Source organism: Gadus macrocephalus, chromosome 7 (assembly GCF_031168955.1).
Source record: "Gadus macrocephalus chromosome 7, ASM3116895v1".
Classification (NCBI taxonomy): Eukaryota; Metazoa; Chordata; class Actinopteri; order Gadiformes; family Gadidae; genus Gadus; species Gadus macrocephalus.
Window position 1 is genome coordinate 24,249,568 of NC_082388.1, and position 23,871 is coordinate 24,273,438.

Consider the following 23,871-nt stretch of genomic DNA (forward strand, 5'->3'; position numbering starts at 1 on the left):
GATCTTCAGTTTTTCCAGGAGCCACAACAAACTTCTAAAGACTAAAGCCGTTCTATAATCAGTTGATTGTTTGTTTGTTCATTTCTTAATGACTGACTCTGGGATATGGATATTTATAAACGGGGCAAGGCCTCCTTAGACACTACAAAGGAGTTAGAGATGAAGTAGGAACATTTATGGAGGGATGGACGAAAGAGTGGATGGACGGCTGGAAGAACAGACAGACGGACAGAACATCAACCCTTCATAGGACCTCGAACCTCGACCCTCTCGTCCTCTGTCGCTCTCTTCATCTCTCCGGTTCTCCTGCCGCTCAGATCGTGACGGTGAACTGCGCCCGGATCATCCACGGTAACCAGGTGGCCACCAACGGGGTGGTGCACATGGTGGACCGGGTGGTCAGCACCGTCAGCAGCACCATCAAGGACACCCTGGAGGTGACGACGACCTCACCTCCTTCAGCGTACGTACTGCACATCAGGCTGCACATCAGGCTGCACATGGTGGTACCATACCGCACATCGTAATGCACGCTGCGCATGCTCGATGCTATGTGCTACACCTGGCTAGCGGCTATGCTGCACTTCTCAACCTAATTTGGATGAGGAAAAGTTGTAGGTGGCCAATTAGAGCTAATTAGGGTGGCGGGACTAGTTGATAAACAGCTCGACAGAATAACATAGAGAAGAAGTGAGGTTTCATCCTCTCATAGATATGTGCAAATAGTATCACCTGGAAAATGTGTGGGAAAGGCATTTAGTATTTTAATGCTGCACTTCCATTTCTGTATACCAGTAAATATACGTTCGCTCTACAGGATGTATAAGTATAAGTATAGGTAAAGGACAAATTATTGTTGCCAGAGCTACTTTTATTATGTAATCCTTATTAACACGTTTGACTTCCTCTGTGGGAGTAAGCTGTGCCTTGTTCCCTCTGTGGTAGTAAGCTGTATCTTATTTGCTTGATTTCCTCTGTGGTAGTGGGCACTATCTTCTGTCCTCTGTGGTATTAAGCTGTGTCATGTTTCCTCTTTGGTAGTTATCTTTCTTCCTCTTTGGTAGTAATCTGTGTCTTCCTATGTGCTAGTTAACTGTTTCTTCCTCTGTGGTAGTTATCTATGTCTTCCTCTGTGGTAGTTATCTGTGTCTTCCTCTGTGGTAGTTATCTGTGTCTTCCTCTGTGGTAGTTATCTGTGTCTTCCTCTGTGGTAGTTATCTATGGCTTCCTCTGTGGTAGTTATCTGTTTCTTCCTCTTTGGGAGTAATCTGTGTCTTCCTCTTTGGTAGTAATCTGTGTCTTCCTCTGTGGTAGTTATCTGTGTCTTCCTATGTGCTAGTTAACTGTTTCTTCCTCTGTGGTAGTTATCTGTTTCTTCCTCTGTGGTAGTTATCCGCATTGTGTCTTCCCTCTCCCCCCCCCCCCAGACCTTAGCGCTTGCGTCCGGGATGATGGAGAAGCTGGGCGAGCCTGGCCACTACACCCTGTTCGCCCCGACCAACCGGGCCTTTGAGAAGCTGGGCTCTGGCTACCTGGAGAGAATCATGGGAGACCAGAAGATCATGTCAGGTACCAAAAGAAGATTCATTCATAATGCTCTCAACTTTGGACCGATGAGTCATCTTTGGGAAGTTTGTCTTATATTGTTGTGTGCTATTAAAACTATAAAACTGCATTATTAGATAATATTACAACTATAAAAAACAAAACCACTGCCTGGAATACCTGAGGGTATTAGGAGTAAGCCCAGTAACTCATTAAAGCTGCTGTTGGTAAGATTAAGGGTTAGCGAGAGAAAAAAACGTACAGCAGAGTTTTAATGCAAATTCTACAGCAGCCCATTTCCCAATCCACCGCATTCTCTCGTTCTTTTAGGACCGCTGGAACAGTTTGTCTAATGTGGTCTCAAGTCAAACAGACCTCAAACCACAGTAACTCTCCCTTTCTCTGACTTTCTGACAAACGCATGCAAAAACACAGTAACTCAGTCTCTCTCTGTCTCGCTCACTCACTCTCTCTCTCTCTCTCTCTCTCTCTCTCTCTCTCTCTCTCTCTCTCTCTCTCTCTCTCTCTCTCTCTCTCTCTCTCTCTCTCTCTCACTCTCACTCTCACTCTCACTCACTCACTCGCACACAGACACTCATAAGCACATCCCTATAGGGACACGCATCAACATTGTGGGACAAAGAAAGCAGCTGTGGTTTAGCTGTGTTTAGCGCGGGTCATTAAACGTGTTACGTTGCGTGGGTTGTCTTGGAGGTTTTACCTCACCTAGATTCCCAGACGTCCGGCGGGCCCACTCGCACTGCGGGCGTTAGAACCACGTCCAAAGTAAAGATGTTCCGGAGCCCACGGCCTAATAACCGTTCAGTCGCGGTGGTTTTAAAGCCGTCGTAACTCACACACCATGTCTGGGATCCGACCGACTCCAGAAGACCTGCGGGTTTGGAAATCGGTTTGAGCGGTTCCATCAGAGAACGTCTCGCTGCTGTCAGCCAGGACCTCAGGCTCAGTTTGACAGCTGGACTCCAGCGGAGGGGGTAATCCCATATCGAGACGCTGACAGACGGAGCATGAGAGAGAGAGAGAGAGAGAGAGAGAGAGAGAGAGAGATGAAAGACAAGAGAGAGAGAGAAGGGGGAGAGAGATACGAGAGATGAAAGACAAGAGAGAGAAGGGGGGAGAGAGATACGAGAGATGAAAGACAAGAGAGAGAAGGGGGGAGAGAGAGATGAGAGAGATACGAGAGATGAAAGACGAGAGAGAGAAGGGGGGAGAGAGAGAGAGAGAGAGAGAACGCGAGCGAGCGGGGGATAGATAGAGCGAGCGAGCGGGGGATAGAGAGTGATGAGAGAACAGAGATGATAGAGATACAAGAGAGAGAGATGAAAGACACGAGAGAGAGGGGGGAGAGAGAGAGAGAGTGAGAGAGGGAGAGAGAGAACCAGAGAACGAGAGACGGAGAGAGGGGGAAACAGGAGATGAGATTTGTTTGAGCGGTACGCGCCAGGCCAGGCCGTGATTAACGACCTTGACAGTGGGGCAGTAATCCATGGGATCAGTTCCTTTCAAAAACACTCTACCCTGACATCTAACAATGTGCCCCCTCCCCCCCCCCCCCCCCCCCCCCCCCCCCCAGCCCTGGTGAACTACCACCTCCTAAACACCGTTCAGTGCGGGGAGGCCATCATGATGGGCACAGTGTACGAGACGGCGGAGGGCAGCTCGCTGCAGATCGGCTGTGACGGCGACCGCCTCACGGTCAACGGCGTCACCATGGTGCTGAAGAAGGACATCGTCACCACCAACGGCGTCATCCACCTCATCGACCAGGTGCTCGTACCGGACTCGGGTACGGCACGCACAGGCACGCGCACATCCATACACATACATGTACATAAACATACACGTTCACACGCATGTACACACACACACATGCTCACACACATACGTACAAACGCACGTACAAGCATGTACGTAAACAAACACATTCACACACACGCACATACAGTACATACACACACGTACATACCATATGCATAAACATTCACACACACACACACACACACACACACACACACACACACACACACACACACACACACACACACACACACACACACACACACACACACACACACACACACTCACATACACATATACAGATATACACATGTACATATACATCAACATACACATTCACACGCATGCACACCCACACGTGCACGCACACGTGAAGAAACACACACACACATGCACACACAAACACACACACACACACAAATCATTGTTTCCATGGATATCACAAGTGTATACTTTAAACTTTATGTAAAGAATTAAATAATGTATGCACAGTCTGGAGGACAGATGGTATTATGTATCCTCGCTCTCAGCCAAGGAGGTGATGGAGCTGGTGGGGGAGAACCAGAGCACATTCAGCGACATGGTGGCTGAGCTGGGCCTGTCTGCCGCCCTGGGCCCCGGCACCGAGTACACCCTGCTGGCCCCCGTCAACACCGTCTTCACCGGTGGGTGGGCCGCCCGTCTGTCCGTCTTACTGTCTGGCTGTCTGTCTGTCTGTCTGTCTGTCTTACTGTCTGTCCGTTTGTCCGTCTGTCCGTCCGTCTGTCAGTATGTCTGTCTGTCCGTCTGCTTATATGTCAGTCTAAATGTCTGCCTGTCTGTCTTTCTGTCTGCCTGTCTTTCTGTCTGTCTGTCTGCCTGTCTTTCTGTCTGTCTGCCTGTCTGTCTGCATGTCAGTCTGTTTGCATTTCAGTCTAAATGTCTGCCCTGTCAGTTTATATGTCCGTCTGTTTCTTTGTCGGGATGTCTCTCTTTCCATCCGTTTATATAGCTAGATCAAAGATGGATAATAGACACATACAGCTATCCAAGGACATAACAAAAGATTAATTTCCTTTCAATATGTTGGCCCAGTCTGTGATTACAGCTGTTTTTACATTCACACAAGTACAATTATCTCCCTCTACGAATCGTCACAACTTATCTTACTCTGTGTGTGTGTGTGTGTGTGTGTGTGTGTGTGTGTGTGTGTGTGTGTGTGTGTGTGTGTGTGTGTGTGTGTGTGTGATAGATGAGGTAATGAGGACGGACCAGACCCTTCTGAAGGAGACGCTGGAAAACCACATCCTCAAGCTGAAGGTCACCCTGAGCGAGCTCTACAACGGACAGCAGCTGGAGACCCTGTTCGGAAACCTTCTGCGCGTCTTCATCTACCGCACGGTAAGTCATCCAGAGTGTGTGTGTGTGTGTGTGTGTGCATATGTTTCTGCAAGCGTGTGGATGCGTCTGCACACGGCTGCTCTTGCACTGTTCTGACTGCCAATGAGAATTAAACAAGAATCGAGAGACAACGGAAAGAACGAGTGTGTTTCCACATCTTGGAGCTGATTGTCATTACTCGCCTCGTAATCAGCTGGAACATTCATCTCCAGTGAAGCCTCAAGTGGAAAAAAAACACTATAAACACCCGGCTAATGACTAACTGACCTGGTTGAGACCCCCGGAATCAAGGTACGAGCTACCCCAGTCTGGGTGCTTCAGCCAAGTGTAATCTGCCGGCGATCAATCTCTTTCGCCCCCCTTCATAACGTCCGTGATGCGAGACGCGCGGTGGGCCTGCTACCCCTGGAGGAATAATAACTCCCAGGGCGCCGTGTCTGTCGTCTCCCCGGCCAGGCGGTGTGCATCGAGAACGCCTGCATGCTGCGCGGGGGCAAGGAGGGCAGCAACGGAGCGCTGCACCTGATGCGCTCCCTGATCAAACCGGCCCGCAGGAGCATGTACGAGATCCTGGTCGCCGACGGACGCTTCAGGTGACCGCCGACGGACGTTTGGTCTCAACGCCAAATTGTTTGTTCTCTATTTCTTCCCTGTTCATTCAACGTTTTCTGGTCCATTCAGCTTTTTTTATTCTTCCATTTTATTTATATGTATATATTTTATATTATATATATATATATATGCCCATAGGCTTTATATATGTATTTCCTTTGTGTAGATATTTTTTAAAATGATGATAATTGTATTGATTTCATATCTTGTTTCCCTCCGTCATTGTGTGTTGTTTTCTGTGGGATGACATTCAGTGCGTCACCCCGTGCTGACGGTGAAGCTCCCTGTGTTTTTGCGACAGGGTCTTCCTGTCTCTGATGGAGAGCGCCGGGCTCACCCAGATGCTGGAGCAGGAAGGCTCCTACACCGTCTTCGCCCCCACCGACGACGCCTTCAATGGCCTCTCCAAGGAGGACCTCACCCTCCTCACCGGTCGGTTGAACCTTCGGAACCGGCTGTTTTTCTGTTCCACCGAATCCATCACTGAAGGGTGGATGAATGATGATGGTTGATTCGGCAGCAGCTCAGGAGGCAGAGCGGGTTGGCTGGTAACCACAAGGTTGCTAGTTCGATCCCCAGGTCCCGGAGTGTCGAGGTGTCCCCGAGCGAGACACCTCACCCTGACTGCTCCCGACGAGCTGGCTGTCGCCTTGCATTGTGCGACAGCCGTCGCTGTGGGAATGGGTGCATGAATATGGTAGAAGCTTTTTATAAAAAAGTGTTTTACAATATTGCCTAACATTCACCCCTTCATGCACACATTGACAGAGCGAAGGCTGAGTCAACCATGCTGTATAAATGCAGCCCGTTTAGCATTTACCCTGATGACGCATGTGGTCCCCGGCAGGTGACGTGAACGCTCTGAGGACCATCCTGCTCTACCACTTCAGCAACGGAGTGTTCATCAACGGCGGACTGGAGGGCGGGGTCACCAATCTGCTCAAAACGCTCCAGGGACAAAACCTCCAGGTGTTGTCGGTGCGTACGCGAGGAGAATCCGGTCTGAGGCGACCAAAAGGAGTTTAATGTGTTCACCTTGAGTGGCAGCCGCAAGAGCCTTTGAAACAGTAGTTAGACGCTTTCACTAGTCCCAGCTCTATATTAAAATTCAACCAAGGTTACAGAATCTGTAAATCTTCTACTTCCAAAGCCATATGTTATGGACTACGGCCAAAACAACCCAACCAGTCATCCATGATTGCAGTCAAATTAGTTTATCATTTCATTCTTTTACTTATTACCTTACTGCTAAATGATCTCTCTCTCTCAGTATCACTTTCTCTCCCACCCACCTTTTCTCTTCTCTCTCTCTCTCTCTCTCTCTCTCTCTCTCTCTCTCTCTCTCTCTCTCTCTCTCTCTCTCTCTCTCTCTCTCTCTCTCTCTTGCCCTCTCTCTCTTGCCCTCTGGCCTGTAATCAGATTATCAGACAATGTCTCTCGTTTCAGGAACTCACTACTTACTTTGTGGAGACAGGAAGACTGAGGGCAGATTCTGCACCAGGATAGGAACAGGAAACGGGTCATTAAGGTGTATGTGGGGGGGTGGTGACGGGGATATCATGCATCCGGCTGGACTTGTTCAAAGCTGGACGTAGGAGGGACGTGGCGTATTTCAAATTAGTGGGTGGAAGAGTCGGTGAAACGGATTTGGAGGAGGAGAGGAGAAAGGGAAGGGGCGGCTGGTTCCTCACCCGGTGACCACCAGTATCATCAGTGGCGTGATTAGATGTTATAAACACAGGAAATTAAACGCCCTGGGTGTTTCATTTCAAGGGCCCCCTTTCTTTGGATCGGATCACACCATACGCACCGACGAGTCACTGTCTCTGGAACCATGTTCAAGCACTTAGAGGCGTGATGCCCAGGTTGCTGTCTGAGAGCCTTTGTAATGATTAGGATCACTGCCATGGAATACAAACGTCCACACCCCCCTCCCTCCCGGGCCCTACCAAGTACTGTTAACGTTGGCGTGAAGCAAGCCAAGGCGATTGTTAACAGATTTTCTCAGGCGCCAAATCCCATCCTTTTTTTCCGGACTTGAATGGACTTGTGAACGATGGAATGCCTGTGGTGTCGTCCCCAGGTGAACAACTCCATCCACGTCAACTCGGTGGATGTGCCAGACAACGACCTGATGGCCACCAACGGCGTGGTGCATGTGGTGAAGAACATCCTTTATCCCGCCAGTAAGCTCCATCACACTGACGACGTGAACGTCATAAAGTCGACTGTCAGTTTTCTGGACTGGACTCTTAATCATATTAACGAGTCAACTTTTTCTTCTCCAGACATTCCCGTGGGCCGCGAAGACCTCCTCCTTCTCCTCAGGAAGATTATCAAGTACATCCAAATCAAGGTGACACGTCATTCAATGTACTTTTCTATCTCAATGTCGTGCTATTGGCCATTCTTAGTGTTCCTTCTTGTCATTCGTTCCCTAGTTTGTGTCTGGATATTCTTACTCCGAGATCCCGCTCACTTTCATCAGTAAGTCTCCATTCACTTTTCTTTCTTCAGCATTAACTTCATTTGGCTCTCGACCATCAAAACACATGCCTTTCTATTCCAGAAAGGACCATCACCACTACCACGACCCACTTTGTGGAAACAGGTGAAAGCTTGATTCCATTGAACATACCATCGCCCTGCCTTAATGCATATCTCTTGATTTCATGGCTGGCGGCCATGGTTTGACTCACATCACTGCCTTGCCGTCTAATCTATGTAATTCTATATCAATACAAAGCCTCCTTTATGTCCTTGTAATAAGGTAAGACGTATGGCGTAGTCAAGGCTTACATGCAGCAATGTGCTGACGATTCAAGGTCTTCGCTCGGGTCGCTCCTCTTTGTTCCTCCTTACAATCTACCTTCCCCGCTCCCTCGGTCTTCCAGGATGTCTTGGCCGTCGCTTCAGTCAGGTCCTTGGGGGGGGGTTGAGGTAATTAGCCTGTCAGAGGATGGCCGTCGACCGAAGGCTGCTCCCCGACGGTGTTTGTTCTGTTTGGAACACATCCAAACCTGGCCCGCGTCCAGACAGTGGGGAGCAGGCCTTGATAGATTAGATGTCCTCGGGAAGGGGAAGTCCCTTTTGTTTTGGGCTGGAAGACAAATGCTCGCAGACTCGCATAGTTAAGCGGAAAGTTTTAAACCTAGTTTGATTTATGGAGCGCAGTGAGCCCACAAATCTACGAAGCCTGGGTTACCAGGGGAAAAGCATTTTGAGGAGCTCTCGGGATGTAGGCGATGGTGGAGGTGTCTGGGAGAGATTACCAGAGCGGGATCACTTGTGTGTGTGGTTTTTTTTTAGGGCCGAGGCCAAAGATTGGAAGCTCTCTGATGCTAACACATCTGTCGGCCCTCATCCCCTTAAAGCCTGCCTATAAATACGAACACATAGGGAATTGTTCCTCGGAAACAGGTGCTATGTAGTCGGCGGTAATTGGGGCCACTGACATCCAGACACATGCACTGGCCCAAATACACAAAAAGTGTATTCAAAAAAGAATTGAGCAGAATACTTTTTTAATACAAAAGGTTTCTTGAGATTTACACAAATGCATCTGCTGTTACATGAACAGAAAATAACGCGGAATTCCGTATTCATATACACCATTCAGCTCGTATTATGAACCAATATTCCTGAGAACCAAGATGTCACCTAGTGATTAAGGTACATTTTTGCCCTCAAAACAAAGAAATGCATTACAAAGTAATGCATTACTTTCTGATGCATTACGCACAATGCACAAGCTGTGAAATGTGGAAACACATTTCCCTCATGGAGGAAATTGTGTCGCACAAAAAAAAGAGTGTAAGCCGCGCAGGCACGCATGTTACCAGTGGAGCGTGCCCATTCGCCACGGCAAGTCCTGATAACCTCCACACCTCCGCACAGTGCCTGGAGTGACCAAAGTGACCCGGGTCATCAGTGGCGGTGAGCCGAAGATCACCAAGGTGACCAGGGTCATCAACGCCGAACCCATCACCACCACGGTGGTGAGGGTAGTGGAGGAGGCGCCGACGCTCACCTCGGTGACGAGGGTGATCGGGGGCGACGCCTCCCTCAACACGCTCACCGTGCACGGCGAGACGGCGCCCACCGTCACCAAGGTGACCAGGGTCGTCCACACGGAGCCCAGCAGCACCAAGGTGATGAGGGTGGTGGAGGGGGAGGGGCCCACCCTCACCACGGTGACGAGGGTCATCGGCGGGGAATCCTCCGTCAACACGCTGACGGGCGTCTTCGAGGTGGAGCCCACCGTCACCAAGGTAACCAGAGTGGTCAGCGGCGGCGGCGAGGGATCCATCACGAGAGTGGTCAGCGGCGGCGGCGGCGGCGAGGGATCCATCACGAGAGTGGTCAGCGGCGGCGGCGAGGGTTCCGTCACGAGGGTGGTCAGCGGCGGCGGCGGCGGTTCCGTCACGAGGGTGGTCAGCGGCGGTGGCCGCGGCGAGGGTTCCATCACGAGGGTGGTCAGCGGCGGCGGCCGCGGCGAGGGTTCCATCACGAGGGTGGTCAGCGGCGGCAGCGGCAGCGGCAGCGGCGGCGGCAGCGGTAGCGGCGGCGAGGGCTCCGTCACGCGGGTGGTCGACGGCGGGGAGGGCTCCTTCAAGGTAACGAGAGTGGTCCAGGGGGGAGGGTCCGTCAAAAAGGTGACGCGAGTCGTGGAGGGCGAACCGTCCTACACCACGTTGACGAGGGTCATCAGCGGGGAGCCCCCGATCACCACGGAGACCATCGAGTCGGAGCCCACCATCAGCAGGGTGGTGGTCGGGGGAGAGCACTCCATCCACCAGGTCACCCGCATGATCCAGGGGGGGGAGCCGTCCGTCACCAAGGTCACCGTCGAAGGCGAGCCCGGCCTCACCAAGGTCACCAGAATCATTGAAAGTGAGTCCTCTGTATTTGACCGTTTGTTTGTCATGCTTCTGGACCATGCTGTGGAGTCCAATCGGGACACGAGTCTGAGGAGTGTTGTTTTTTATTTTTCTGCCCAATAGCACATGGCGGTGACATGGGCGGCGAGATGAAGAAGGTTCTGGAGGAAGGTCAGTTGGTTTAGACATGATGAGAGGCGTGAACAGCATGCGTTCCCAAGCAGGCGACCCCTCGAGTGTCTCCGCGTGACTGCGACACATGAATGGTCCGAAGTCACCATTCATGCCTTAGCAGTCAATGTTACATGTCAGGACGCTTTCGTCTAACTTTGTTGGTTCATCATCATGGAAACGTCAGACAAATCTGTGGCATGGTGTGAACCACTTGAATTGTAATGCTTGTGGTGTGGGCGTAGCAAGGGTGCTTTACACAGGTGCGACCATGAGTTTTTAGACATTACAGTCACTGTTAAGCTAGGCAACGTTCCTTTACCCACACTGATCCCGTTAGTGAGTGTTTTTCCAATTATGATGACTCCTACCTCCTACCCGCATTCTGACTTCCTTCTGTCCTGAAACCCAACACATTGTATTTTTTTTATCCCACAAAACTGGTTCCTCATAGAGGTAGCCAAGATAAAGAAGCACCAGGAAGAGCAGCTCCTGAAAATCGTAGAGGGAGGTTAGTTGGACCCAGCGACCGACTGGCATGACATGTGCACTGGACCTGTGTTGACCTGAGGAGCACGTTGTCGTAGCACCTACTCGCCCTCACCTTCCAACCTCCCGACACCTTCGTCGCTTTCTTTTTCCCCACCTACTCCCACTTTCAGTTTCCGAATTCGGTGTCAAACGCGGACACACTTGCAGTGCAGTATAACTAAGTACGCTTCTGATTAGGGCATGATCGAATTTAAATGACTGCAATCCGGAGTTGCAGCACAGCCGTTGTCTGCCAATGTAGCTTTGCGTTAGCACCGGTGTCCCTGCCAGTGCTTCGTATAACGACCCGACTCTGCGTTCCCCAGCGGCCCCTCTGCGCTCGCTACACGTCGTCCAGATGGTGGTTTAACAGACTGGCGGAGCCACAGAGAGCTATCGCCTTCGACCAGTTGGGTAGTTTTATCGCTCTGGAACTGCACTGTAAAGTTAATTTATGAGGATTCCGCAACGGTTATAGCTTGGTGGGAGGGGGGGGGCGTTCGCCAATCGTCGGCAGCAGACTGCTGCAACCGCTCAAAGGGCGAGGAGGGGGGCTCTACACGCTGAACTATGGTTCGCGGAGCTATGCCCGCTGTCGGGGAAATCTTGGCCCGCCTCCAACCGACACAACCCCACACCTCATTGCGTCGAGCTTTATGGTGTTTACATAAGCCTGGGCCCGGCGAGAAGGAGCAAGAGGCTTGTTGTTTCTTTAAAGCGCGTTAGCGTTGCCACTCGGGTTCCGATTGAAGGCGGTAAACCTGACCTCAAAGGCTCACCATGGGGATCTGTCTGACCGTCCATCGTTCTGTCTGTCTCCTGTCACTAAACAACAGAGGCATGGAAAGAAGTGTCTGTCTGTGTTTTTTGTGATTGTCTGTGTGTCTGTGTGTGTCAGTGTTAGAAATGCACCAACATTAGGCTCAAGCTGGTCACTGTGCTCTGCCTATGTGTGCACTAGTCTTACGTGCAAATCACCTGCAGCCGCTTTGAAGCTCACATGCACAAGCACAAGGATGTAGGACGAAGCAGGAAGTAGAGCATGTTTGCATATCTCATGCAGAGAGGACGGGGGATCTTGAGATAAACCTAAGCCCGCTGCTTTGCTAGTGTCACCGAGGGTAGCCTGGGAACTTTGGATCTATCTTTTGCTATTTTTATTTTCCTTTGGGTACCTCCGGCATGCCATCGTCTCATGCATGTGTGTCTGTGCATGTCTTGTGTGCGGGATTATGGGAGCACTTCTGTGCTTGGGAGAGCTTGCGTTTGTGTGTTTGTGTGACAGATTGATGCAGAGAGTGTGTGTGTGTGAGAGGGAGCGATACAGTCAGTATTTGTCTGCGTGTGTATGAGAGAGAAACAGAGTTTGTGTGAGGAAGAGAGTGTGTACGTGTGTGTATGAGAGGGAGGGCGAGACTTTTTGTGTGCGTCTTTGTACATGTTTCTTTGTGTGGGTGTGTGTGCACATGTGCACAATGGCATGAAGTCTTGAAACAGAGTGTGAGTGTGCGTGAGTGTGTGAGTGCATGTGTGAGTGCATGTGTTTGTGCATGTGTGTGTGTGTGTGTGTGTGTGCGTGCACATTGCCATGCACTCATGATGTCTGAGCTGTGGTGGCGGTGGCGGAGGAGGGCGGTGGCTACTTCAGGTGTATGTACCTGTTAGTCTGTCTGTCTGTCAGTCAGTGTGTTGCCAAGTCACTAAATGACTATCAACGCCCCTCCCCGCTGCCGCTGTCAAGGTGAAGCCGGCACCCTGCGAATCCTCCAGCCTCAGATCTTTAAGGGTAGGGACCTCTGGAGCACCTCACCCCACCTCCATGTCTTCCTCTGTCCACCTTTTTCAAATAGTCCTCACCTGGACCAAGACTCCGTGAGCTCTAAGCGTCCTCACGCACGGAGAAAACAATTATTCAGAAATGCAATTTTTTTCGAAAGCATTTTCTTTTATTTGTGTTTAACCTCCGTCCGTCCCATTCTTCGTGTGTGTGATCGTGTTGTTTGTCCCCCTCCCAGGTTCTGACTTCTCTAAGATCACCACCATCCACGGCGACCCCAATCTGATCGAGCTCGAATCGGAGAGAATCTCCAAGCTGATTAGAGGTCCCTCCTAACGCTCACTCACACAACGCATGCGTGCATCTCATTGGCGGGCAGGGTGGGAGGTGTATTGATCTGACGCCGTTTGTGTGTTGTGTTTGGTGCTCAGACGGGGGTCCAGTAGCCTCCGCAAGGAGACCACCAGGTGAGCATCAGAGACTCATGCCACCTTTGGACGACATTCAAAACGTACTTGCGGGAGCCATGTGTATTTATTCGTGGATATATATAATGGTTTTTTTTTCTGTTTCTGTCGCAGTCGGTGTGAGGAGAAGAAAGATGAAGGCCAGGCGTCACATCAGGCCAAGGCAGTGAGCGTGGCAATGAGAAGATCCAAGCCCACAACCTCAAGATCCGGGGAGAGATCACCGGGGGTCCGAGAACGGTACGGAAAGACCGAACAATCGTGGGTGGACAAGAAGCGATGGCGTGGAGGAGCTCCTTGTTCCGTCCACAAAACGGATGAATGCGACATTGGTTCAGAGCGCGATAGGCGATGAGGTTTTATACTGCGATGCTATAAGAAGTACTCTGTGTGTGTAATTGATGTAAGTATGCAAGGTAAATGTTTACTGCAGTGTGTAGGGGGAGGAGAGTGTAAGATGGGGTCGACCGTGGAGAGAGAGGACTTTGTGAAAGATTGACTGTAGTTTTTGTTTTGTTTCTTTGTTAACGAATGGCATTGTTTTCAAACTGGTGCTGACATTTTATACAACTGATGCTGCATGACAAATGATCACATTCACATTAACTCTTATTTTCATTTTGTTTGGTTGATTTGGTGACTCAAATGTTTAATGGTTTTGAACGTATGCTTGGTTTTATGTTTGTCCACGTGATACAATACAAATCTCTAGTATTTTTTTACTGTATGCTCTGAGTGGCAAAGAGAGACCAAAATAAAAAAAAAAACGTTTACTTTTTTTACCCGGTTTTCCTTTTGCTTGTTTTTCAACCGGATGTACATACTTTTCACAGGAGCTTCTCTTCTCCATGCCACTCCTGTCTGCGGTGATTTGACGGGAAATTCATTTAAGCTATGGTTCAATAAAATTATAACAATTCATTGTGTTTGCATTTTATCAACGACTCCATCATAGATGGCTGTCCTGTCCTCTGCCCTCATGAAAAAAGAAATCGATAGGTCGTGAGATCTGAATAAGCTTTTTCTAAAACATTGAACAAAATAATAGTAGATAATATTGACTAGACTATGACAATTATCGGTAATGTATGCATAAATGTCTAAATACGTATACCTACGTACATCCACGACTACTTAGAGCAAAATACAGAACGATTATTGAAAAAATACTAAAATAAGTTGACAGAATGAGTAAACATCTGATAAAGGGTCATGCAGAAACCTCTGGAATTCCCATAGAATGTGGCATAAAGCAAGGACCTATTTCAAAATGTGGCCATTTTCCAACATATATGTATGATAACATTTGAAAGAACCATACATTTATCTTATCAAAACGTTATCATTCCCTTCATCTCCAAGGTATAGACTATTGGGTAAACATATGCAATGGAGGCAGTGAGGTCTGAAAGCATTCCAGCTTGCCACATAGTGAAATAGAAATGTTGTCATGTTTGGAGTTATAGGCCCCTGAAACATTGTCAAACGGGGTCAAATTGCAATTCTACAGCTGGAAGGGGAAGGTATTGGGTGACTGTCAACATTGACGGGTAGAAAGCAGGGAACAGAAGGTTAGCGCAACAGTGAAAGGACTCAGAGTGGTTGGTGGGCCTGCTCCTGATTGATCCAGTCTGGCATTTCGTTTTGAGTTTCAACACAATAAATACAGTTTAGACAATATTTTCAAAAAGTGCCACTGGTAAATTGTGAAAGTATTGCACTTGGCTGAAACGTCTAGTCTACTGACTTGTATTGTTTCTGTGGTTGTGAGTGAAGCGAACAAGCGGTCCCGCGAAATGTTCTCGTTTTTAAATCTATGATTGATTTCAAAATGTCAACGTTTCTTGCTTGCTTGTGAGTAAGAATGTTGAGATGGTTTGGAAGGGTAAGGGTTTATTATTCTCTGGCCCATCTGATGGCGCGACCTCGCTATGCAGAGTCTATCTTTGACTTTATACCATAAGCAGGCCTGAAGGATCAGAAACAAAAGGCTATCAATACAATAACAACGATTCCCTATTTGAGCAGCCTGCTTTGGTTTGTGTTTGGGTTGTTTAACAAAGCCTAAAGCATACCATTTGGCATGTAATGCCCAATGGTTGGGTCACTGTAGCACCACATTAACCATGATAAAAACAACAGCCAAAACTTAAATTGGACCCTCTTTTGTTTTTCTTCCCCATCTTAATACTGAATGTCATAAGCAGTAACAGTCAAACGTTGTTATTCTTCTTTGGTGCTTTTTTTACTGGTATGGTTATCACATCCCATTGTTATTTTAATATTCCTATTTTGTATTTGTTTCAATTGTTCTCCGAAACAAAGTGGACCTGGGTGCAGCAGTGTTGGATAGGAACCAACTCAAGGCTAATGACATTGTAGTGCGGATGACTGAAGCCTTGTGGCACGGGGGCTTGTTTCGGGATGAGGCAGCTTTACACAACGAAGAGGATGCAGGAGTCAAAGAAAGCAACTGGCAGGGAAACTTGAACTTAAGTGAAAGATTGCGCTACCTCATCTGGCTCTTGCATCGTCAGACGTCGTCCTCTGGTCCAAAGGCTTAATGCTGGAAGCCATGGTTGTCCGCGTTCACGGTGTCGAGTGAAAAGGTCTATTGTCTGAGCGTCTGCAGGAGGCGAGCGGGCTGGTTCAGAAAGCCTGCTGGATGAATCTCGGGGTGAAACACAAGAACCTCAGTCATTAACTTGATTTTGCATGCAACCCAATTCGGCCAACTATGTCATTTTCCCGTTGAATACACTAGCTTCTACGAACACCTACGCTTGGTCGAAAGGATGATGGGATTAAAAGATACTTGTAATTTCATTAATATATTACATTTCTTACATTTCATATGTTTAAATAATGTGATGCTTTCACTGTTTTTGATCCATTATTATTATAATTATCTCAATGCTAAAATATCTATGACTATTTAAGCATTTCACCGCTTTTCCATTTTGTACTGACAACAAGGATAATACAAATGAATAAAGATATAGGAGCAACGTTTTAGTTCACACAGTTTCACATATGCTTGCAATAATTATTCATGAGATGTTTTCCAGCGAAGGGGCTCTCTTTACATGACTTGACCCAGCCTAGAAAACAATTCCGAGACAAACTCCTCGCCAAGCTACAAACCACAACCTTCGCAAACCGCTACCAAGAAGTCCTGAAGCTTAAATGGAATTAAACACTGTATTGTTTAGAGTTTATCATCCGTATGCCTGCATAAACTCAAAAATGAATTAATGAGATTGTATATTTTTGGAGTAGGGTCGCTAGTGAGACAAAACGGGGGGCGTAAGCGTGTGGCACAGAGTTTGCGAGATTGATAATTTCTGCCCTTGTCCATCACCACCTTGTTCAAGTAGCCATCTGTAGATAAGCATTGGAACAAGTCCACACATCAGCCAATTCTTAAATTCTTCTTCTTAAACAACGAGATGTATTACTTGTTAATATGACATGTAAATATGCTCGTTCTGTTTCTTACTTTTGACTCTTGGTTTATTTCTTTAGGCACTGGGGCCCATTGTGTGCGATGACTCTTGCGTGTGTGCTAGGGATGCGTCGGTCGCGACTGATTCGTTACAACGAACGAATCCCGAACGTGAACGACAAGAACTGGTTCCCCAAAACAAGAAGAACTGGTTCTTTGATTCTTTTTTTTTAACATTAACCAAACATATGGTCACGTAAATAAAATATACAAACGAACAGAGCTCCGTCTCCCCGCGACTTCCATTGATTGAGTCTACAACTTTCTCAAAGATTCAGCCAATGAGAGGTAGCAATGGTGTTGGAATGGCACCTGGGTAAACCAATGACAAGGCGGTACCGTCGAATATGCGCGCTTTCTCTGTCTGACGTATCTTGGGTCATACCATTCGACTCATATATCCCCCTACATTTTTTCGAAAATAGACTGGACCTCCATCTGTTTATTGGATAAACGCATTTCCCAATCCCAGGAGTCTTTGCTCCATTCTACGTCAATTTAAGAACAAACAAAGAAATTAAACTGCAGTTCGTATTTTTTATTTATGACCATGCAAGTTCTGTAATGCCTGAACAATGAAGAATTAAATGTAAAATAAAATTATAAATGTAAAACCATGAATGAAATATAGAGAGTAAGCAAGTGGTATAAATATTGTTGGGACGTTTGACATATTAAGTAGCAGGCATCTCCAAACGGCGGACTGCGGTCTTGACGGTCCTATCCGGACCAACGACCAATTTAAAGAAAAAAAAAAAATTATAAAAAAAAGTTTTTTTATTTTTCATTTTTTTTAAGATGTAATCTGACGTAACGAACGAATCAAAAAGAACGAATCAAATAAACGAATCGTTATAGTGAACTGAACTGAAAGAACTAGTTCCCGGAAAAGAATCATTTTGCCCATCCCTAGTGTGTGCGTGTTGCTCCAGCTGAGACGCACCGCAACACTTTCATACAGCCGTGTCGCTGCTGGTGGCTGTGGCCCATGCTTTCCCTCTTAGAGAAACCAAATGATTACATCTGTAGGTCCATCTGGGGGGGATCCATGAGGAAAATGATGTCGTAATTTAGAGAGACAAGCCAAAGAAGACAAAGAAGATGTGTGTGTGTGTGTGTGTGTGTGTGTGTGTGTGTGTGTGTGTGTGTGTGTGTGTGTGTGTGTGTGTGTGTGTGTGTGTGTGTGTGTGTGTGTGTGTGTGTGTGTGTGTGTGTGTGTGTGTGTGTGTGTGTGTGTGTGTGTGTGTTTGTGTGCGTGTGTGGTATCTGGCGGCCTGTCCTAGGAACAGGGCAGGGATGGATCTAATGGAGAAGATGTGTATAGATTTTCCACAAGTGTGTGGGATTCGATTTTCCCTTTCCTGTGCTGCGACATGGTCTTTAATGTCGTCTCAGCGTTTCTATTTTTGGGTGTTTCAGTTTCGTCAATCAGCGTACTCTGACCGGACATCATCACGCAACTGCGAAATTGAACGAGGATCTTCAGATCTTTGTTTTCTGTCTTTTGTTTCTAAATTGTTTTTATTATTCCAGTAAAAGTTATAAAATGGCAGAGCTTACTAGGATGGGAATCATATAAGACATATTAAGCTAATTAAAATTCCAAAAAAGGTTTGGCTTCGCGTTAAAGAAATCAGAAATTCAAGTAAATCAATCAATTTGAAATCCTTTCAACTAACTGTCAAATGTTTAACTACTGACGGTCCTGAGCTGGCTGACATGTTCCCGTATTGGTGTGAAGATGGGCCAACAGACCTTGTCGTCTTAATGTGGGAATGATCTGAAACTAATTCAATGAGCTCTCATAATATGCGAGTGTAATTAGTCGATTGCAAAAGCATAGACTCTGACATCCAACCTTGACTGTTCTCTAACGCAGAGCACGCACCATGACATCATCCGGTGTGTCACTTCAGGGTTTTTCTGGTCTTCTTTCCTTTGCAGCGGAGCAGGAGCAGAGGTGGGTAAAGAAAAAAGAAAAGAAAGATGTGCATTTACCAAAGGGCTGCAGTCAAGGACACAAAGCCAAGAACACGTCGGTCCTGGGGGGGCCGTATGAGGAGAATACTGCGGAGACTGAAGTCTCCAGCACCTGTTTGAACTGCATAGCCAAAGGGAGACTCTCCCAGAGGTTGGGAGATTTCCATCGTGTCGGGACACGTCCACGTTTTGTGTTCAGCGTTACAAACAACCAGGCTGCCTAAACTCAATGTGTTTCCCTCATAGGGTACAAAGCATATTCTTGCATATGAGATAAGATGTTGGGTGCTCTATTAATCCCAGATGGGATGTTTGAACGCTGGCAGATGACAAAGCAGATTAAACTTGGCCCTGGAGGAATTTGCCGTGTTCGCAGTATTTGACACCGTTGATAATTTGTAACAAAATGATGACATATTCAAGCTGAACTTATTTGTCTACTCCACAACAAGAAGCTTGGGTCGGCCCTTGTCTTACCAAGTCCTGTTTTGGTGGTTGTTAAAGGACTAAGATACAGCTGCCCTGTCTTCAGTCAGCTTGGTTCCTACTAAGGACCCGGGAGCAACAGCATTTGGCCAGGCCGTGTGTGATAGAGCCAGTCTTATTGGTTTATTAGGTCTTCGGGCCATTCTGGGTTCTGTTCTGTTCAGAAGTGTTGTTTTGATTTGATTTGATGCATCTTTACTTCAATTTGTTTTCCTCGTAATCTTGTTTTTGGTTGCATGCTCCTGGTAGTCCTACTACCTAGGTCTGGGATCCCTTTCCCGTTGTTTTCCCCGTGGCCTGTCCCAGCTCTCCCGCCCTCCATTAGGCCCAGTTTGATATTCTCTTTGACATTATTGTCCCCTTCCTGTTAGGACTTGAGATACTGTGTAAGCCACAATTGTATTACCGCCATTAGCCTCTGGTCCTGGCTGCAATGGGCCGATACCTGTTTGGATCCCTCTCTCCTACATCTGAGGGACGCCTTGTCAGGCCGCTCTCACGTTAATAATAAACTATTACATGAATAATCCAGGTGAAATGCAAGCTTTACCAGCACTAGTTCCCATTCAGCTCAGATGAAGATAGTTAAGAAAGCAAACGCAATGATCCTGGCATGTCTTTTTAAAGCAAAATACTGGAATATCTTGACAGAAAATCTTGGTCTTATTTTAATTTGTTTCCCAACCAAAAAATACAAATAGAGCATAAGTATAATCATACTTCTTTTGCCCGAAGAGTTCTGCATTTTGTGCAAATGAAAACATGCTTGGAAAGACGTTCTTGTTTATTTATGGAAAATAACTAACTAACCCATGATTTTTGGCATAATGCCAAAAAATTGCATAAACTACTGGCTAACTATTTACCAGAGCAAGTCCTTCTTTCTAACCTGCAAAAACATAAATTCAGGTTCAGTTTGAATTTTTGATGATTTGATATCAACATAATTTGTATTATTCATTTTTGTCAAATCTGACCAGGAAGGAGTTCTAGAAGGGTGGGAACACCAATTCTAATGCTTTGTATAGTTTTCAGGAAAAACCCAGAAAGTATTCTACTTGTATACTCTGTGAACTTGAGTCAATGTTTTTTGACCTTGGATGTTCTCCCTCTGCAGCATAACAACCTAAACATGATAAAAGTAGCAAGAAGAAAGAAGGTCCCTGCAGCCGACAGAGCCACCAGTACATCTATAGAGTAGTAGGAGTACCAGGGCATCTTATAAGCCTGTGTACGCAGGTGGGCTGCACCTTTGTGGCGCATCACGTACTCCACCCAGAAGATGGCGTGGTCCATGGGAGGAATCGGCTGGTCTCTGTGCAGAACGGACAGTCTCTGCATGCTGTGACTGTAACTGTCTTGGTGTAGCACTTCCTTGAGTCCCTGCTCAAAGCTGTGAAAGTTAACATCAGCCAGCATTATAATCTTTCCCGCTCCCCTCTCCTGTAGACGAAGCAGGTTGTCGAACTGGTCAAAGAACAGGGGTATGCCCAGCACTGGGACCCCATGGTATATGGCCTCCAGGACTCCATTGGTACCTCCGTGAGCCACAAACACCTTGGTCTGAGGGTGTCCCAGGAGGTCCTTCTGGGGCATCCAATCAACGATCAGAGTGTTGTTGCCCAAAGAAGATGGTATTTTTCCAGTGTGCCTCCAAATGACCTGCAAAATAAGAGACTTGATTGTAAATGTATAACTCAACTCTCATTCAGATGACTCTGGTTACTGTTACGTATTTTAAGCACATAAGCTGCCCCAACATAGCCACTAGGAAGCAGTATCGAACACACAAGCTGCTTTACCCTCACATAGCCACTAGGAAGCAGGATCGAACATATAAGCTGCAATAACTACTCCAGACACAGATGGCAGCACCTTTAGCCAGGTGAGGAGGGCGGAGCCATTATGTCCCACCGGCCACGCCTACTTCACATAGGCCAAGCCCACTTGACCCTAACCAGCGCGGCAGTGAGATTGGAGTTCAGAGACCTAGGCAGACCCGCAGAGGGACCCGGGCCTAAGCCCGGGGCTCGACGTAGCACTACGGTATTTTCTCTCACACGCGTGTAAGATAAAATTCCCTCCCTTTTGCTTCATGGTTACCATACCGAAATACCTTAACAAATAAAGTGAGTTAAAAGCGACCAAGAATTGGACTACTTTCTTCAAAAACGCAACATTACACACACTGTGTACTGGGATCACCTTTACTCATTGAAAAGCATTGACTGCATTTTTAAGTAGCTAAGGTTAAGCCAGTCCCTCCAGAAAATGCAGCGTTTTTTTGCGATTGTTGCGGCCAAAAATCCTTCATTATGCAGCATGTTTTCTTAAATAATGCGATGAAATATGCGGCATATTCATGCAATTTTATACAATCAAATTGCGGGAACTTGCAAAAATTGTTGGAACTTGCGAAAAATGCAGCTTTTCGATAACGTTCACGTCGCGTAAATACGTCACTTCATAACATTCCCATGGCAACAGGGGGAAATGGTTGCTCTTGTGTGAATGAAACGCAACATTTTTAAACTTTCTGCTAAGATATATGTGATGTTCTTGCAACGAAAATGCGGAGATTATGAAATCATGCAAGCCCCGCATATTTTGCGCGGAAATCGGCAATTTATGCGGTGAAAGTGCGGCATATTTGAAAAAATGCAGCCCCCGCATGAGTATGCAGACTTCGGATGATTATGCGTTGAATCATGAGATCGCATAATCTGTTTTTTCTGTAGGGACTGTTAAGCAGACCACTATTGATTGAAGTAAAACACGTATTAGAATCAGGGCAAAACATTGTAGCATTTTGGTGGTATGGTCGGTTTGGAGAAACTCATGCCCGTCCGAGCAGCCATGCCTGTGAAGGCAGGGGCCATACAATACAATCAATGGCTGATCTCCATTACCTTTTGAGGCATCTTTGCAAAGACCCTGGCAATATCCTCTGCGATGTCATCTGGTAACACACCCACAAAAGTACCCAGGGTCATGATGATCACTCCATGCTCCCCGGCACTCTCAACAAACGCTTCAAGGTCAGCTGGGAGGGGCTGGGCCGGCTTGCACTGGAAGCCCCCTACATAAACCACATTCGGCATGGTGGGTCGAGGAAAGTCAAACACAAAGTCAGACCGGAACAGCCAAATGTCCGCTTCCTGGAGGAGTGAGCTGGTGTCACACCCTCCCTCAATGTACTTGTCACAAATGGCTTCATAATGAGGCCCAATCATGAACACCTCCTGGAAAACAATGAGGCCGTGGAAAAACACGTTCTTGATGCGTTCCGTGAAGCTCATGTTGTCTGTTAGCCCCGAGCCCGGGACAGGGATGTAGGACAGCGGCGACGGGGCGATGATGGAATGGCCGTCTCCGCTGGTGATCCAGCGGACGTTGAGCACCGTAGGAAGCTTGAGATACTTGGCGAGGACGACACCGAAGGCGATAGAAGGGTCAGTCAGAACCAGGTCATACTGGGCCTCTGATAGGCTCTGGAGAAGCCTTGGATCTTCAAAGATTTGAGCAAGCATATCACAGTATATGGAATGAACCTCAGAGATCATTGATAGGAACTGCACAATGAGTTTGAGGAGAGTAAGTGACGACGATCCTTCTCTCTGTACCTGAGGGACAATTAGAAAGTATATCAGAATTTGAATATGTACTTAATGGACCAAAACATCAAGTCAGTACTTATGTAATGTATATTATTAAATGTATACATTATTAACTCTTCATAAAGGCTAGGTGTATAAAATATAGTATGAATTTGACAGTAACCTACCTTTATAATCCTCTCTAAATATCCATGAATGAGACCTTCAAATTGCTTGGATTGAGGGATATTGATGGAGTCATACAAATGGGACACCTCTTCAATGTACCAGCTCGTTGACGGTCGGATCACAGAGATGCTATGTCCTCTGGCATGGAGTTCCTCAATCATGAGCTTCATATTGATCCAGTGACTACCATCCAAAGAAAACACCAGAATCTTACCTCCATTACAAGGTGGGGTGATAAGAAAAGCCATTAGAAAAACACGGAAGAATATGGATATTCCACGTGCAGAGTTAGACTCCATGGTACATTGTGTTCAGCGCTACAAACAACCAGGCTTCCTAAACTCAATGTGTTTCCCTCATAGGGTTCAAAGCATATTCTTGCATATGAGATAAGATGTTGGATGCTTTATTAATCCCAGATGGGATGTTTGAACGCTGGCAGATGACAAAGCAGGTTAAACTTGGCCCTGGAGGTATTTGCCGTGTTCGCAGTATTTGACACCGTTGATAATTTGTAACAAAATGATGACATATTCAAGCTGAACTTATTTGTCTACTCCACAACAAGAAGCTTGGGTCGGCCCTTGTCTTACCAAGTCCTGTTTTGGTGGTTGTTAAAGGACTAAGATCCAGCTGCCCTGTCTTCAGTCAGCTTGGTTCCTACTAAGGACCCGGAAGCAACAGCATTTGGCCAGGCCGTGTGTGATAGAGCCAGTCTTATTGGTTTATTAGGTCTTCGGGCCTTTCTGGGTTCTGTTCTGTTCAGAAGTGTTGTTTTGATTTGATTTGATGCATCTTTACTTCAATTTGTTTTCCTCTTATTCTTGTTTTTGGTTGCATGCTCCTGGTAGTCCTACTACCTAGGTCTGTGATCCCTTTACCATTGTTTTCCCCGTGGCCTGTCCCAGCTCTCCCGCCCTCCATTAAGCCCAGT

At 47.1% G+C, this 23,871-nt stretch overlaps 2 protein-coding genes across 2 annotated transcripts; one reads left to right on the top strand and one right to left on the bottom strand.

Moving 5' to 3' along the window:
- The first annotated feature begins 185 nt into the window (after positions 1-185).
- Positions 186-14,100, top strand: LOC132461980 (periostin-like). The gene is given in 20 exon segments (XM_060057518.1): positions 186-438; positions 441-463; positions 1,428-1,569; positions 3,140-3,352; positions 3,894-4,028; positions 4,595-4,743; positions 5,200-5,336; positions 5,657-5,787; positions 6,203-6,333; positions 7,439-7,541; positions 7,644-7,711; positions 7,797-7,842; positions 7,925-7,966; positions 9,253-10,248; positions 10,359-10,406; positions 10,861-10,917; positions 12,679-12,723; positions 12,953-13,039; positions 13,146-13,181; positions 13,296-14,100. Coding segments are annotated over 20 exon segments (2,883 nt in total). The 5' UTR covers positions 186-200; the 3' UTR covers positions 13,352-14,100.
- Positions 14,101-20,050: 5,950 nt separating this feature from the next.
- Positions 20,051-23,236, bottom strand: LOC132461981 (UDP-glucuronosyltransferase 1A5-like). The gene is made up of 3 exons (XM_060057519.1): positions 22,937-23,236; positions 22,062-22,775; positions 20,051-20,814 (listed from the first exon to the last, which is right to left on the bottom strand). The coding sequence occupies exons 1-3, from the start codon at positions 23,234-23,236 to the stop codon at positions 20,233-20,235; spliced, it is 1,596 nt and encodes a 531-aa protein (XP_059913502.1). The 3' UTR covers positions 20,051-20,232.
- Positions 23,237-23,871: the final 635 nt, after the last annotated feature.